At 37.2% G+C, this 18,348-nt stretch overlaps 1 protein-coding gene across 4 annotated transcripts in view; it reads right to left on the bottom strand.

Moving 5' to 3' along the window:
* The window catches only part of COL12A1 (collagen type XII alpha 1 chain), a 117,497-nt gene that overhangs the window by 84,148 nt on the left and 15,001 nt on the right, over window positions 1–18,348 (bottom strand). For all 4 annotated transcript variants that reach the window (XM_039245789.1, XM_039245791.1, XM_039245792.1 and 1 more), the window contains exons 6-13: window positions 16,670–16,933; window positions 16,330–16,494; window positions 15,472–15,645; window positions 12,691–12,981; window positions 11,885–12,487; window positions 9,966–10,238; window positions 6,189–6,461; window positions 4,902–5,174 (exon numbers count right to left, since the gene is read on the bottom strand). In XM_039245789.1, the coding sequence (XP_039101720.1) occupies window positions 4,902–5,174; window positions 6,189–6,461; window positions 9,966–10,238; window positions 11,885–12,487; window positions 12,691–12,981; window positions 15,472–15,645; window positions 16,330–16,494; window positions 16,670–16,933 (2,316 nt within the window). The remainder of the gene's footprint in view (window positions 1–4,901; window positions 5,175–6,188; window positions 6,462–9,965; window positions 10,239–11,884; window positions 12,488–12,690; window positions 12,982–15,471; window positions 15,646–16,329; window positions 16,495–16,669; window positions 16,934–18,348) is intronic.

The following is an 18,348-nucleotide window of genomic DNA, read 5'->3' as shown; positions in this document are numbered from 1 at the left end:
AGTTATTTTTCTCATGCTTGCTCACATGCATCTCTGAGCTACCGCTGTGGGAAGTAATTTAGACAGGTGCATTTCTCATGATCCGAACATCCACAAGGGGTTGATTTCTGCTTTTTTCCACATATGAAGCCAAAGAACTAATGCCTCATTTAAGTAACTTTCCTACGTTTCCTTAGCCCTTTTCCATTTGCTTTCTGAAAAGCAAATCATCATCCAATTCAAATATAATTATAACACAAATTAGCCAATGATGATAACTGAAAAATTAATCATAATGAAATGAAACTGTATAAATTGTTCCAGTCAGCTTTCATTGAGTTTCACATACCACTTTCAAAAATAGAAAGTAAATTGAAATTGTAATGTAAATCCTCTTCTAAATCAATTTGTCTTTTCCGTTAAAGCTAAGTTCAAAAGTCATCCAACTTTCCACAGCAGAATACAGAAAACCTGCTTCCACGTTTATGTGGAAACATACTTGATTTACAACCAATGAATCAGATCCACCATTCCAAAGGACAGAGTTCACGATTGATAAGCTAACAACTATGTTAAGCAATACACAGTTCATAAAAACCTCTTAGCAATTCACCCTTCAACCTCAAAGCCTAATGAGATTTCTTCCATAACTGTTATGTCTCCAATATGATTTAGATATTTATCTGATGAGCCATTAATGTGCAGGAAAGGAAATATGAATTGCTGTTTGGTAATTGTGCTAAAGTTCCCAGGAAACCTCAGAGTTGTTATACTCAGAATGTATAATTTTTCAAATTATGAGATAGTAGTAAATCTAGGGAAACATAGAGACCTTATTTAGTCTGCCTTGGAGAGGCCCCATGCTACTCAACATCGGGCAGAGGAATTCCTATGATGTGCTAAAAACCTTATTGTAACAAAATGTCAGCTGGGTTAGCTTGGTTTGATGTACAGGAAGCTCTTCATGTCTAAGATGTTAGCAGGTTGCTATAGCAACTGAAACAAAGGAAATTTTGAAAAGTCATCTTTTCCATAAGCAAAAAACAACACTCAAAAACAAAAAGAATTGTTTTATTCCCAAACTGAAGTTTTTCATTCATTTGTGGTCAATCTTTAATTTAAAAATGGCCATTATTCATTTCAGGGTTTCTAACAGCAGGTTTTCCTTTCTCTAAATACTAACAGTGACAATTCAAAGTTCCATCAAAACCTAAAGTACTTTTACATGGACAACAGTGCTTTAGTAATTACATTAAATCTACTTTAAAAACAACATAGGGGGGTAAAATAATGTAAATCAAACCCAGGAGTTTGTGCTCAGATTCCTCTGAAGTTTGGATCTGAAATAGTAATAAACACTGCCTTTGTGATTCTATTTCATACAGTACTAGAGCAAACCATGAACTTCCCCAATGCCAGTGTTAATAAATCTCTCTTCCAGGGACAGGGGAATTTTCTGATCATTGGCTACATTTCAACAAACTAGGAAACAGATTTAAGTTAGGGATGGTTGTAGACCATAGCAAATATTTTTCTATATATTTTTTGAACTGAATAGAATGCACTTCAGGCAATCCATAAAATTTCAACCTACAGAATGCTCTTGCCGGCTGGACCATGCCTCTGGATGGAAGAAACATTCCTTCAAGGTCTGCTCTTACCACCTTCTCTCCCAAGAGAAAAGCAGATTAGAAAAACAGCGGCCCTCAAAAGCAGTTGCCTGGCTCTGTCTCTGGCTTTCCATTCCCTGCATTTACCATCATATCCTATTCCTGTATATGGTATGTGGATTTGGCTGAGTTAAGACAATAAAATGAAATGGAATAACCAGGGGCAAATATCTTCTACTATTTTAATTTAGTCACAACTATGCTTTCACATATTTGTCAAGTTTACCACACATAATGCAATGGGATAAATATGTTAATAAAGCCAGGCTGGCAGCATTTTATATAATCCTTCACTGTAGTAAAGAGCTTTGGTGTAAATGGGAAAAAAAGAATTATTAGAATTCAATTGTCAATTAACTATAGTTAATCATCTCGCTTCCCTCCTTCTCAGGAAATGGAAAACAGCTATTTTTAAGATTTATTTTACTACTCATGTATCTTTCTTAGAGGGAATTTCTGATCAGACACATGGTGGGGGAGGGGGCACATATGCATTAAGTAAAGTAGATTTTCTAAACTACTTGTACAAAACTATAAAATTATAAATAATTTAGCTATATAGTTGGCCTAGAAAAATCACAGCCCAATAAAATATGTTTGCTATTAAATTAAAATGTGTATTTTAGTCTTAGGAGATTTTGACTAAGTATGAATACAGTGTTTTTAAAGTAAGAAAATGAGGAAGAATATCAGAAGGTTAAAAGGTATAAGAAAAAGTAAAACTATTAAATCATTTCCAAGATATTCCTTATAAGAAATTTTCACAAACATAAGTAATCTACAATTATTCTGTAAAAAAAAACAAAAGCTCAAAAGTTTATTCTTAAAAAAATCCTATAAACAATCTACATTGAAAACCTATGGGAAGCACATGAGAAAGAGAACTTCAAAAGGTCAAAACAAAAAAACCCAAACTTTTCAGAAATTCTGGACATTTCTCTGGATACAAAGATCACATGATTTACTGTTTGGATTATGTCTCTGTAATTAAAGAAAATTCCACTTCTACTTCTTATTACTTTTAAAACTTTAGTATAGCTAATCAATACCTCTGAAATACTTACAAAAGCTATATTTTTAGTTATCAATCCTAAAGTGAATATTATTTCCTCTGCATGAATTCTATATACATATAGTATTTTACTGTTCCCAAAGTGTTTCACCTAGAGTTTCCCTTTTGATCTCCACAATAAATCTGGGAAGAAGGCAGAGCAATGATCATCCCCTCTTTACAGATGGGTAAACTGAGGCTCCAAGGGGTTAAGGAACTGTGTCAAGATCACATGGCTAAGTAGTCAAGCCAAGATTCTTCTAGTAATCCGTATTGCATGCACTGGTATTTAATCTTTCATTTTAATCCTCTCTTAAAAGTAGATTTGGGGCGCCTGGGTGGCTCAGTCAGTTAAGCGTCTGACTTCAGCTCAGGTCATGATCTCACAGTTCATGGGTTCAAGCCCCGCATTGGGCTCTGCGTTGATAGCTATCTCAGAGCCTGGAGCCTGTCTTCAGATTCTGTATCTCCCTGTCTCCCTTTCCTGCTCATGCTGTCTCTCTCTGACTCTCAAAAATAAATAAAAAACATTTAAAAATTTTAAAAAGAGTAGATTTGATGGACTATTGGAATTAAACTCTTGATCACAATTAGAGATAGAATTGATTAGAGTATTTGTTTTCATTTTTAACTATTGACAAAGTCGAAGTTTTAATCAAAACTGTCTGTTGTGGGCCCTATCCCTGTTAACTATAACATTCAGAATCCTCCAAACTCCTGGATCCACTGAATTTGACAGATATTTTACCTAAGGTCACTATGACTTCACATCACAAAAGATACTTCAGATTCATTTTCTTCCTATAATTATTTTCAATAAGTTATCTAAAAGATGGTGATAACAAAAAGGAATCAATGCCTGGCTTCCATTTAGGATCCCAGTTATGGTACTGACTCATTATTGTAACCATCCACTGATATTTCTTTTTAACATCACAACATTCTTATTGCGGTTAGGCTAAATTTGTATTTTCTCCCTCTTACACAACTTACTTTGTAGTTGTGGTGAGTTAAATATAAGCTGCCATTATATTTCAAAAGATTCTATGGAGCGCCTGGGTGGCTCAGTCGGTTAAGTGTCTGACTTCAGCTCAGGTCATGATCTCATGGTTCATGGGTTCGAGCCCCACGTTGGGCTCTGAGCTGACAGCTAGCTCAGAGCCTGGAACCTGCTTCAGATTCTGTATTTCCCTCTCTCTGACCCTTCCCTGCTCATGCTGTCTCTCTCTCTCTCTCTCTCTCAGAAATAAATAAAACATTCAAAAAAATTTTTTTAGGATTCTAAATATGAAGCCCTCTGACAATTAACTCTATAAAACCAAGGACCCAGCTCCAGTCTTGTTGGTGGTTCTTGCTAAGTACTGCATGAACTTCAAACTTTTACACAGCTGAATTTTAGAGGTCATTTAGAAAACAAAGTAGAAACGTGGATTCTCATATTTCTCAAGCTGAATGCTTTTTTTTTTTTTAATTTTTTAATGTTTTATTTATTTCTAGGAAAGAGAGACAGCGTGAGCAGGGGAGGGTCAGAGAGAGAGGGAGTCACAGACTGAAACAGGCTCCAGGCTCTGAGCTGGCAGTCAGCACAGAGCCCGACGCGGGGCTCGAACCCACGAACCGGGAGATCATGACCTAAGCGAAAGTCGGACGCTTAACCGACTAAGCCACCCAGGCGCCCCTCAAGCTGAATGCTTTCATGTGTGGTTAATGAAATGAGATTCAGAGTCAGGAAAAGGTTCCTGTCTGCTCCTGAGTGATGGAAGCAGCCGCATTACCTTGGGCAACCCAAATCCTTTTCATCCACAGATATTCCCCAAGGTCCTTGGTCTGAACTCAGATCACGTAGGACTTTAATCGTTGAACAAACGAACCTTTGATAGCTGCTGCACCATCGGGTCCTTTCCCACCCTGAATGTCACACACCTCTTCTCCAATCAACCAACCCATGGCATTAAGAACACATTTCTACAGCCTTATGATGAACTCAGCTTCCCGGTATACCTCTTCCTGATCAAATGTAATTTTTTCACAGTTGCTTACATTCTATGTCTCTGAATAAGAGGCAGTGTCATAGTTACTTTTCAATCCAAATTCCTTTTCAAGAGAAAGTATAGCACATTTTGTTCTCTGTAAACATTTTCAGTTTCCTCAACAACTCATCAACAAACTCAGGAATTTCTATAAAACATGACAGTAATTACCTTCAAGTGTTGTTCCTTCCCCGAAGAGGGCATCTCCAGCCCCGGACGCATACAAGGCTGTCACAGATAAGGTGTATTGGGTCCCTTCGTTTAACCCTCTCAGCACAGTTCTGTCTGTGTCTCCTGTCACAGTGACCTCTTGAGTTTCACCCCCTGCCACTGGGGTGTATGTGATGAGATACTGTTTCACTTTCCCTGGTGCTCTAGTCCAGGACAGTTTCATAGTTGATGTTGTGGGGTCAGAAACTCTTAAGTCTCTTGGGTTCCCTCTAACTTCATTAAAAAAACAAAAAGAACATCAAAACTCATTATTTAATAAAATGACTTGTAAAACATTTTGTTGCTTTGTGTGTGTGTGCGCGTGCGCAGCACGCAAACACAACAAATTTATATCCTGAGTGATATTACAGCAATTGTAACTGTTGACTAGCCAACAGAGCTTAAGCATTTCTAAACTGGGCCTTATTTGTCAGTAGAAACAAATCAAAAGGCATCCAATTCCTCTTCTGTGTTTACACAGGTTAATATCTGTCATCTTACTATCTTTGATGTTAACAACTACAATCTTTTCTCTGAAAGTGGAACAAAACCCTACAATTTGTAAACACGTTGATTAGTACCACAATGTAAATTTTAACTCCTCCAAGGAATTCTCAATAAAAAGGATTTATTGGTATAATGCTATGAACTTCTAAATGTAATAATCAGGAAATACACTGGTGCAATAAAAATGATAAATGATCAAATGCTATCCTAGAAAAGTCTTAAGATAAGAAACAGCCCAAGTGAGGCCTTGTCTTGGGTAAAACCAGGGGCTGCCCATCCCTTTGCCACTATGATGTTTGGCCTTTCATGACTTTTCTGGTAGAGTGGTCATGTCATCTCTGAAGGGTCCCAAGGCACCAATGCTATGAGACTCTTCCCTGGGTACACAACAGCTAGCCACTTTTACTCAAGAAAGCAGAAAGATGAAGAGTCACTGGGTCTTTTTATAGTACCCAGTACAAACGGCCCTACATCCCCAAGTAGGAAGAGAAAAAAGAAAGTGGTGACTTTCTTAAGGGCAGAGAGGAGGAAGAAATCAGATGGAAAGAGAAGGGGACTCCAGAGGAGAGGCTATTTAGCTGGTAAAACTGGGAGGGAAGTGGTGCCGCAGGCCAAGCTGGGATGGATATTTATTAATTGAGACAAAGTGTCTCATGGCTTGTGGTATCCTGATAGTTGCCTAACACTTCCCCTGCAGCCAAGAGTCTGGTTGTTACCACACAGTCAGCATATTTCCTCTACCTTCTTCAGTGGCTGCATTTCCAGTCAACGGAGAGCCAGGTCCTGAGAAATATTCCGGAATTACAGATACTTCATATTTTGTGTCTGGCGTCAGGTTCTCGAGCGTTATCCTCCTCTGATTGGCAGGGGTGGTCACTTCTTTGCTCTCTCCTCCAGCAACTGGTTTATATATAATTCGGTACCTTAACACTCTCCCTGGAGCTTGAGTCCAGGTAATTTTAAAGCTGTCTGTCGTTTCATCTGTCACCTTTAGGTTTCGAGGTACTCCTTTTACTGAAATATTTTTTTAAAAAGTTTATTTTACACACACAAAAAATGCAAAACTAGCTTTTGATCAATAAATTATAGCATTCCTCTAAACAAATCTCAAAGCAGCATTTTATCAAACATCCTGGTTACAGCATTCATTTAGCCAGATGTCAGCTAGATGCTGAAACAACAAATACTCAACAATATACAGAAAGAAACTAAGTGCTGTTAGTTTTTTAACCAAATAAAAAGGTACATAATAGTAAACTTTTAAAATAATAAATATGTGCTCTATTAAGCGGTAAATTCATATTGACATAAAATTCAAAAATAAAAATAAGTCATTTCTTCAAATATAAGTAGCCAAGACTTTCCCCTCTAACTAGATTTTCTCAGAAACTTAGAAAAATAATGCTTAACACCCAGTTCTACCATATTTACCCACTTGAATGAACTGTCTTACCCAGCCAGTCCCACAGCTAACTTTTTTATCTGTAGAGTCCTTTGACTTGGAGAATAATTAGACCATACGTGTGTTGGACCAAACACAGTGTAAGTACTTAATGAATCCTAGCTGGATCTAAATCTTGAGGTCAGATCACAATGTGGGTAATTTCCAGAGACTCACAGTCTTAAAGAGGATTTTCACTAAGCCTAAATGAGAACACGATTTGGCTTTATAGTTAGTAAACATGTTTAAATTACTTATTTAAGGATAAAACTGACTATTTGGGCCACACGTTCAGGAAAGATGGATTAAAGTTTACTGTCTTTTCAATCCACTGGTGTGAAAGAACAGTGCAAAACAACTCCATTTATCTCACTATAATGAGAAGTTTACCTAAACAGCCAATACGCCAGTAGAACACTTCAAGGAGAAAGGAAGCGCGTATCCCTTAAGAAAAGCAATGGCAGTTGGCAGACTTACAGCCATGATTCATTTTAGATGGCAAGAAAAGAGACTAAATTAGCCAGAACAAATGAGACAGATGAACTGATGAGTCTGAATACAGTAGTCTCCCCTACCACTTATCTGCAGGGGTGACATTCCAAGACCTCCCAGAGGATGCTTGAACCCACGAATAGTACTGAACCTTATATATACTGTTTTTCCTGTATGTACATACCTATAGTGAAGTTTAATTTATAAATTAAGCACAGTAAGAGATTAACAACTAATAATAAAATAGAATAATTATAACAATACAGTATAATAAAGTTAAGTGAATGTGATCTCTCCTTCTCTCAAAATATCTTACTGTGCTGTACTCACCCTTCCTGTGATAATGTGAGATGATAAAATGCCTACAAGATGAAATGAAGTGAGGTGAATGACGTAGGCATTGTGACTTAGCATTAGACCATTACTGACCTTCTAACAATAGCCAGAAGGAAAATCATCTGCTTCTGGACTGTGGTTGACCGGGGGCAACCGAAACCATGGAAAGTGAAGCCACAGATTAAGGGGAACTACCATAGTAGTTTTGAAGATGAATGTGTAATTTTGAGCCTGAGATTACCCAACAGGAAAAAACATGACTACTTATAGGATTACTGAAGTTGTTAAATGAGATAATCCATGCAAAACAGTTATCATAGTACCTGACACATAAGCTGGAGCTCAATAATTGATAGCTTAATGAAGGGATTGAAATCAGAAACTTATTGACTTAAGAAAGTTTAAATCTCAGATCACACTACAGACAATAGAATTAGAAATGTATTACCAAATTCTACTGTCAGAGCTCAATGAGCAAAAACTAGAGCGTAGATGAATATAGTTGGCTGTACTTAAATACCCTCTGGATTTAAATTTCTTCTTATCCATATTCCCATCTCCATTCCAAAATGCGGAAGGAAAAGGGCCAGGCTCATCAAGCAACAATACGGGCATTATAGAGAAATTATCAGAAATCAGAAATATCTAAGTACGGATTTCAGGATTACTCAACACAAAAATCATAAGAAAAGAAGTCATCTTAGGCCATTATTTTATTTGCTGGCCTTCATATAGAAATTTATCCAAACCATGCACAGAAAGAAAATAGCAATCTTATTTGAAAAATCCTTCAGAGAAAAAAGATTAGCTTTTATCAGTAAGGTATGCCAATATATGCCTTCTCTGTTAGCAAATAACTTCTTTGTAACCATCTTAATTTCCTCATGCAGCTGTTTCAGCTTCTTCACTTATCACCAGTAAAAATAGAGAACAATAGACATATCTTTTAATATTTGTGATATTTATCTTAAAGAGTAATTGCCTAGTCTTCTAGGCAATTGTCTTCTCATGGCCAGGTTCTTTGATACCCTTTGAATATCCAATGTAGTGAAGTGTAACAGAAAGTACTCAACTGTATCCAGAAAAAAAGACATACCTAAACAAACACTGCTTGAAACATTTGGTAAAATTTGTACACCCACGTCCTTAGCAGCATTATTTATAATAGCTAAAAGGTGGAAGCGACCCATGGGTGAATGCATAATCAAAAAGTGGTGTTTTGGAGCACCTGGGTGGCTCAGTTGGTTAAGCGTCTGACTTCAGCTCAGGTCATGATCTCACCATTCGTGGGTTCGAGCCCCGCATTGGGCTCTGTATTGACAGCTAACTCAGAGCCTGGAGTCTGCTTTAGATTCTGTATCTCTCTCTCTCTGACCCTTCCCTGCTCACGCTGTCTTTCTCTCCAGAATTAAATAAAAACATTTTTAAAAATCTTAAAAAAAAAAAAGTGGTGTTTCATACAATGGTATATACATACAATGGTTTATACATACAATGGAATTTCTTTCAGCCGTAGAAAGAAAGGATATTCTGACACATGGTACAAAATGAATGAACCTTGAGGACATTATGCTAAGTAAAATAAGCCAAACAAAAAAGGTCAAATACTGTATGATTCTATGCCTATGAGGTACCTAGACTAGTCAAATTCATAGAAACAGAAAATAGAATGGTGGTTGCCCGGGGCAGTGGGGAAAGGAATGGAGAATTTTTTTCATTTTTTAATGAATGCGGAGTTTTAGTTTTGCAAGATAAAAAAAAAATTCAGGGAACACATGGTGGTAATAGTAGGTTAATAATATAAGGTTACTAACTGCCACTGAAATGTGCATTTAGAATGGTAATTTTATGTTATGTGCGATTTCTATAAAGAAAAAGCATTTGGTAATACATTTGCCATCACATCCATAGGTAAAGCAAATAAAATTCAAAAATATTTGAACATAACATTGCTGAAATATGGGACAGAAAAATCTGGATAAGTAGTATTTTGAGAGTTAATTCCATAATTATTAACAGTTCTCTATATCTCTTAACCTCAAATTCATCTAAGTAAATCTAGGATCTTTTTAAATAAAATTTTTTTCATTTCTTAAAAGGGTGTATGAATAGCTGTACTTCATAGAGGCTGAATCTTACAAAGACATTCACCATTCTGAACTACAGCGTGGATGGTTATTTCAAACTATAATTTGGTTCTACAATAAATTGCTAGTTTTTGGGAAACAGGGTCAGAAAACCCATCTCACCTTCCGCGGTGGTCTCTTCTCCAGCTAAGGGAATGCTGAAGCCATCCTCATACTCTGCAGTTACATTGACTAAGTACAGGGTCTCTGGCTTCAAGTTGTTGAGAACAACGCTGGTGCTCGATGCTGGCTCCACCACTGTGACCTCATCATCCGCAGCAGCTTCCTTGTAGGTGATGTGGTATGAAAACACATTTTCTCCAGCAGGAGACCAGTTAGTTTTGAAACTGTAAGATGTCACCTCAGAAAAACTAAGATCCTTTGGAGGTACATAAGCTATTAAAAAAAAGGGGACAGAGTTTAAAATATTTAAATCTATAAAGCTAAATTAGACCTAATGATTATTTTTCCTCATTGGCTTATCTTCATTGGAAGAATAGTCATTGACGCAAATATACTGAGTGAATATGCCACACATGACCACTTACAGCCCTACAAGGAGGTCCTGATCATTTGTCTTGACCATTCATAATACTACGTTACACTGTTTAAATGACTAATTAAAATTGAACTTGGAGGCACCTGAGTGACTCAGTCATTTAAGTGACCGATTCTTGATTTCAGCTCAGGTCATGATGTCACAGTTCATGGGATCAAGCCCCATGACGGGCTCTGTGCTGACAGCATGGAGCCTACATGGGGTTGTCTCTCCCTGTCTCTCTCTCTGCCCCTCCCACACTCATATGTGCATGCTCTCTCTCTTTCTCTCTCTCTCTCAAAATAAATAAGTAAACTTTAAAAATAAAAAATAAAAATAATAAAAAAACAAAATTGAATTTGAATTGATTTTCTAAACACAAAGCAGTAATGGAATGGTCCTACCTACAATTGGAATATTTAAACTGTAACAAAACTAAAATGAACCATCAATGTTTTCCCATTCATCCTTCGTAATTGGATATTAACTTTTGGTGGTAGACAGATATTTCACGGTTATAATTAAGGGATTTTTCCTAACAAAAGAGCATCCATTAAACTGAATCATAGGAAGAGCCAACATTGAAGGCACACTGCTGTTCTCAAGGAACAAACAATCGAACTGGAAAGACAGGAGAATGTGATGTTATTAACAAAACAGAGCAGTACCTATGAACACTGAATGACTGGAAGTGAGACTAGGTGTCCCAGCACTAGAGCAGTTAAGGAAGCCTTGATGAAAGAAATGGGACTTTTAACTGGATGTTCAAAAATAGGATCTGAGAGGTGCCTGGGTGGCTCAGTCGGTTAAGAATCCAACTTCTGCTCAGGTCATGATCTCAGAGTTCACGGGTTCAAGGCCCGTGTCAGGCTCTATGCTCACAGCTCAGAGCCGGGAGCCTGCTTCAGATTCTGTGTCTCCCTCTCTCTCTCTGCCCCTCCCCCACTCGTGCTGTGTTACTCCCTGTCTTAATAATAAATGAACATTAAAAAAAATTTTTTTAAACAAAATAACAAAAATAGGATCTGAACTAATGAAGAAAAGAGGGCAGGGAATTCCAGCTGTGAGGAATAATGCCCAAAATTTGCCCAGGAAAGGGAATGCATAAGAAGAATTCAAAGGTCTGGGACTCTGTTCTAGTCACCTTTGATTCAAGGACTTGGCTCACCATCTAGCACATAGTAGACACTCAACTAGTGGTTGTTGAATTGAATATGACAAATAGGTGTGATAAAGCTGGTACCCAGCCATGCTTAAGGATCTAGGATCGAAAACATCTCATGACTCATGGTAAATGCTTTTTCGTCAATAAATACATGATCCATACCCAAAAGAAAGTCTTATCTCAGAGCTAAATAAACTAAGTGCAAAAGATTTCTATAAGGCAGCAAAATTACTTTTTCTAGTTCATAAAAAGAATCAAAGAAGCATATTATCCACAATTTTATAACCAAAAATGCTGTGTTCATAAAGAGATAACTTTGACCCTACAGAGTCTACTAACCTTTTTTCTTTATAGCTGCCAATTCTTGCTCAATTCTAAGGCAGATTGACTGTGTGAGTTCAAAAGATATTCTCTGAAAAGCATCAAAATCTTCCACCGTGAACACATGGGTCTCAGCAGGAGGAGAGGCAATAGCTTCTAATTCTGAGCGAACAGCATCCTTCACACCAACTGCAAAGATTTCTACATCTGAATTCCTTAGTTTTATAGCAGGATCTCTGAAAGCATCTGAAGATTTCCCATCAGTGATAAGAATCATGACCTTTGGTACGTTGCCTCTTGAGCCCTTGCTAGGCACAAATATTTTCTCTCTGACATAGGTCATTGCTTTCCCAGTGTTTGTAGATCCTCCTCTGTAGGGGAAGGTGTTTATTGCTTCAATTATATCTTCAACTTTGTTGAATTTTTTCAGAGTGAACTCAGTATGAGGATCCCGGCTGTACTGGACAAGACTTATCTGTACCCTATTTGGTGAAATCTCAAAACTTTTTACGAGAACTTCCAGAAAGGCTCTAACTTTAACAAAGTTTGCAATCCCAATGCTATAGGAACCATCAACCAAAAACACAATATCGGCTTTTATATCCACACCACGTGAGCATTCTGTAAAAAGAAAGAAAGCCCATTAAAGTTCAACAAATATAATTTAGTCATTAAAATATAGATATCTGATTTTCTTAGTAAGCACATTTATTTAAAAGAAAACATTGCAAATGTTTTGTTTAAAACTAAACCTGAACCAGGAAGGCATCCTGTCAAATGGACCATCACATATTCCAAACCCAATGATACACCCAAGAACTTACCCACTTGAACTTTCATGGGCTGAGTCTTCTCCATTATTGAAACAGGTTCACTGGATGTCAGTCCCTTCATGGCAGAAACACTGATCTGGTATTCTGTGTCTGCTGAGAGGTCACGAACACTGAGTGTGGTGGTCTGAGGCCCTACACTCAGAGCATGCTGTCGGCTTCCAATGGTCATTGGTGTAAGGAGGACTTTATAGCCAGTCACTGGGCTAGGAGATGGACTCCAACTTAGTTTAATGTATTTTGATGACACTTCCGTGGCAATCAGATTTGTAGGAGGTTCAATAACTAAAGAGTATCAAGTAGAACAGTGATTAAAAACAGAGAAATGCAAACCCTAGGTTTGGACATTTGAGTCTCCTTTTTCGAATTAATCATGAAGGCATCAGGAAGAGTTGCCCAATCCCAACTCTTCACTTTCACCTGTACCTATTCAAACCAAAACAGGCTCAGTGCCTGATTTTTAATCAGGGAACTGAGAAAATTAGGGGAAAAGAAAGTCATGGAAAGAAATTAATAAAAAGATGTCTGATGCCTAATTCTTCTCTAGGACCAAGGTTTCCATTCTGATTTTGGTATTTTACTCATTTTCTTTATTCTTAGGTACCAAAGTAGGCACTCAATAAATATTTGTTCAACCAATGACTTAATTCTTTTTCTCTTTTAATGATATTATAAAGATTAAAATGTAATCTTTAAAAGACATTTTACAATATGCAAAGAAAAAGGATTCAGCAGCTCTTAAATGACAGTTCTTATCATCTTAGACAATTTTATTCCCACTTATTTCAAGCTAAAAAAAAAGTTCAACTCTGTTCATAATGCCACCAGGAGTGATACAACATTTTACATGTAGATTGACACAGAAATATCAATCATCTAAGACATTTCTATCCTTATGCAACATAGAACACAGTCATGTATTTAACAGGTAACAAAGTATTTGAAGATATTTCAGACCAAATTTTCACACATTCACACTTGTCAGTGAAATCAACTTCCCAGAATGTACAGTTCCAATTTTTTTTTTTATCTCGGCCTGTAAGAAGTAGATGATAAAACAGGCACAAGTTTACTCATGGCCTCCTGGAAGAGGCAATCATATCTCCATATGTATACATATGTATAAAAATGATGTCTAAAAAGGAAGAAGTAGCGGGGGGCAGGGAGAAGCAACAGATGTGCCATCTGGATGTTTGGCCAAAACTTTTGAGTGATGCAGAGACAGAACAGGGAAAAAAAGTCACAGGCTAAGGCAGCAAGAGAGAGAGGCCCTGAAGACCAGTGTGAACACCTGCAATACAGCCCCGCGCATCACAGGAGCAGAGTTCAAACAGTGGCAGGACAGAAGTTTGGTCTCACACATGCACCCCAGTGAGGACAGGTAAGAAACAGAGTACTTAAAGGGCACCTGGGTGGCTCAGACAGTTGGGCATCAGACTTTGGCTCAGGTCATCATCTCATGGTGTGTGAGTTCTAGCCCCACATCGAGCACTCTGCTGTCAGCCTGTCAGTGCAGAAGCCGCTTCACATTCTCTGCCTGCCTCTCTCTGCCCCTCCCCCACTTGTGCTCTCCCAAAAATAAATAATAGGTATTTTTTAAAAAAATAGAGTATTGAAAAGACTACATAAAGAGAGGTTAATCAGAGAAATGTGGGGTTGAGGGAATTGATTTTGTAATAATACGGAGCAAAAGAATCAGACGTTAGGCAGGAAAACAAAGAAGATTTGGAGCCTATGAAGTAATGAGAAGGGGTTCTAAAACAGAATCAGGGCCAGTGAACATTGCCAGAATACTTGAGGTTTGGAGATTAAAGAGTTTAATGACTGAAGATGTAGCTATTTTGAACTTATCTTTAATCACTTGTCAATTCTCAGACTAAGAGGACAACAATCATGGAAACTGTGACTTTCTAATGCCCAAAAGGATGTTTATCTCTTCTGAAAAGTCTTTTCCTTCTCCCGTGTCTTTAGAAGCAATACTGATAAAAATGGGAAGATTTTCCAGGTGTGGAAGGATCAAACTGATCTTTGAAATATTCTTAGAAGTTTTGGGGTGCCTGGGTGGCTCAGTCGGTTAAGTGTCCGACTTTGGTTCAGGTCATGATCTCTCTGTTTGTGCGTTCGAGCCCCATGTCGGGCCCTATGCTGACAGCTAGCTCAGAGCCTGGAGCCTGTTCCAGATTCTATGTCTCCCTCTCTCTCTCCGACCCTCCCCTGCTCATGCTGTCTCTCTCTCTCTCTCAAATAAATTTTAAAAAACCTTTTAAAAAAAGAAATATTCTTAAAGTTTTGAAAACATGCAGAGAATGATGATAGAAAACCCTTTTGTTTCACCATTTAATAGAAACAGTGTTCTTATTAGTTGATGTTGCCAAATGCTAAGATACATGTCTTCCCAGACTGTCAATATTTAAATCAGAGTGTAAGACAATGAAAGCAAGTACCTGAATAGCATAATTATGGACAGACGCTCCATACCCACCAGAATGGTCTTAGAGGAAAAGAGCAAGTCAGACTTGTCCAAAAAAGATTTTTTGGGAACTTTATAATGATATAAATATTTTTATGTAATGCTCCACTGGAGGAGGGAGGCCAAAACAAATCGTATCAAGAAGCTGAGTTACTGAAAAACCATACACATGGAATATACAATTGGAGAATCACTAGAAGATGTATTTGAGTAAACATGTCTACCTTTAGAATTCCTGTGAAGCTACAAACACCATCAAATAATGGAAAAGGCTAACACATGGGAACACTGAACAATTCACTCACCTTCTTCTCCTCTAACCAATTCACCAAGCTGTTCATCAACACCTGAGCACACCTGGGAGATGATCTCATTCTGAATATCCACAATTGCATCAAAGTTGGCCACATTGAAAACATGGTTTAATGAAGGCGTGGAGGCTATTTGTTTGAGTTCTTTTGCATCTGCAGCTTTAATGCCTTAAAAACAAAAGGACAAAGATATATTGAAAAGAAAAATGTGCTGAATTCGGGGAGCTCTTTGCTTTCTCAGTCCTTCACAAGTAAAGACATTTTTAAATCCTTACTTAGTCAAAAAGCAGAATTGGTTTGCTTCATAACGAATGTGCAACTGTTCAAATGACAAAGGCATTTTATAATTTCACATAAAGTGGCCAGCCGAAGAGGAAAATGAATGGTTAGTGAAACAGAGTGGGCTCTCATCCCAACCATGCCATCATTTGTCCCTGCCATCTGCAAAGATAATACTTTCTTCTTCTTCCAGAGTCCTGAATGAGCTGGAACCCTCTGAATTCCTCAAGTATTACATAATATAGGAAACACATAAAAAATACTTAATGATAATACAAGGAGGATCTTTATTAGAATCATTGGCCCAGCATTCCTTGAAAAACAGAGGGCTGGCAAAATATATATATATAAATATATATATATACGAATATCACCTCACAATGCATAGGCTGTGGGAGTTCTAGGAGAGAAACACATAAGCAGAATTTTTACTGAAAGATAACCTGGCTTAACACTACACTATAAAATGCAGTAAACACTGCATCCTTCCCTAACGAATCAACCTTTCCTCTTCCTAAGTATTCAGCATTAAAGTAGTTCTAAAGTGAAAATAATTAGCCAAACATGACCTACCCAAAGAGAAAACTTCAACCCCAATATTTCGAAGCTCTCTTGCTGGAATTTCCACTTCATCCTGGGATTTGCCATCCGTAATAATAATCGCCACTTTAGGAAAGCCAACTCTTGCTCCAGCAGATTCCGTGAAAGTATTTTTAATTAAGTAATCAATGGCATCCCCTGAAGTGAAAAAGAAACATGTTTGCTCCCTTCTTACTACACAATTTTGCCAAAGTCAAAAACTGTGTGGTTAATTTCAAACTTATTCAGGCTATGATAACTGTGTGATGCTTAATTTCTTTCCCAAACAGGTGTTCCGCTTATTTTAAACAATAATGAAATCTGTAAAACACACCTGTCATTGTGTTGCCACCTTTGTATGGAATTTTTTTAATTGCAGCAAGAAGCTCATCCCTTTGGTAGTACTGACTTAGGTTAAATTCGGTCCTGGTATCAGAGCTGTACTGAACGACTCCAACCCTTGTCTTCTCTTCTCCAATGTCAAAAGCAGACACAAGAGCAGCAATAAAGTCTAAAATGTACTTAAAATTATTTCTTCCCACACTCCATGAGCCATCCACGAGGAACACCAGATCAGTCCAGGCACTGACAGAACATTCTGAAATACATTGGATACATTTTTAATTGATGTGTTATTAACTCTTTCCATCCTTAAAGAATACAAACTAACATTGAAAAGCTGTTGTCTCCTTAAATCATTTTGTTATCAGAACAAATTCACATTGTCTTCAACTGGCATGCACAAAAGAATAAAATTGTTTAATAGCATATATATGGAAGCATTTTCAGTGCTTTCATTTAAGATGCACTTATGAAACTATATGGCTCCAAATTACTATATAAGACATCATGCAAGAAGACATAAATAGATATACGACCTATTCTCCAAGAGCATGTGACACAAGTATTTATGCTATCAACTTATCTATTTTTATAAACGATATCCTTCCTCTTTTCTCCAAGTAAAACTTATAACCTCTGGGAGACGTATAAAATGAGTGTAAGCAGTGTCTTCATTCCTTGATATTTAGCAACAAATACAAAACAATTCCTGTCCCATTCAAGCAGATGCAGGTAAGTTGAAGAAAAGAGAAAAACTCATAAAATTCTCCCACATTTTATAATGTAATTGCCTAAAGTTTGCAGTGGGTTCATCTAGAGGGTTAATAAAGTCTAACACAAGTCAAAACAAGCATAAATATGGTACAAGGTAGTCAAAACATCTTATTGTCCTAATTTTCACTGTGTTTAAATTTGAAGTCTAAAACCTACTTTTACAAAACAAAAAGTAGAAAAACAATTCAAAAGCAAAAATGCACATTATATCCTTAAATTACTGAAATGCAGTGATTGGCTTTTATAACTAAACATCTTATCATTCTTTTCTTTGTGGTCACAAAGGAAACGGGCTGATTCTCATGAAAATCTGTATTCGTCAGGCAACACTGAGTGAATTTTCTGAAGATGTTTTTGTCCTTGCAGTCAGTTGGTGGATAATAAAAGAAATATTTGGCTAGGAAGAGAAGGAAAGGGTCCTGGAAAATTTTGCAAGCTAAATACAAGTTGCATTCCTAAATAATTTGTGCACACCATTTAATGGGCCCATTTCAGTCTACTGAATACTCAATATTCAGTATAATGCTTTGATTTAGAATAAATATTGATGGCTCGGGGAAAATATTAGCATTATAACTACATACTACAAACTTAATTTCAGATTATTAGGCATGAGAAGTATGATAAACAGTCATATGTAGGAAAAAATTCCAGATAAAGGGGACTTTGTATTCATCCTCGTTCATATATCCAACTTTTAAAAGGTGGTAAATTAGAAGACCAAGAAAATCCTTAAAAGGTCCATCCAGACCTTGAGGGTGCTATGCTTAGCGAAATAAGTCAGGCAGAGAAGGACAAATATCATATGTTTGCACGTATAGGAGGATTAGGAGGAACTTAACTGAGGAACATGGGGGAGAAAAAGGGGGGAAATGGTGGGGGAAAGGGAGAGAGGCA

Source organism: Hyaena hyaena, unplaced genomic scaffold, assembly GCF_003009895.1.
Source record: "Hyaena hyaena isolate Hyena2069 unplaced genomic scaffold, ASM300989v1 scaffold_270, whole genome shotgun sequence".
NCBI lineage: Eukaryota > Metazoa > Chordata > Mammalia > Carnivora > Hyaenidae > Hyaena > Hyaena hyaena.
Note: the sequence above shows the minus strand (reverse complement) of the source record. Positions and strands in the feature narration are given on the sequence as shown.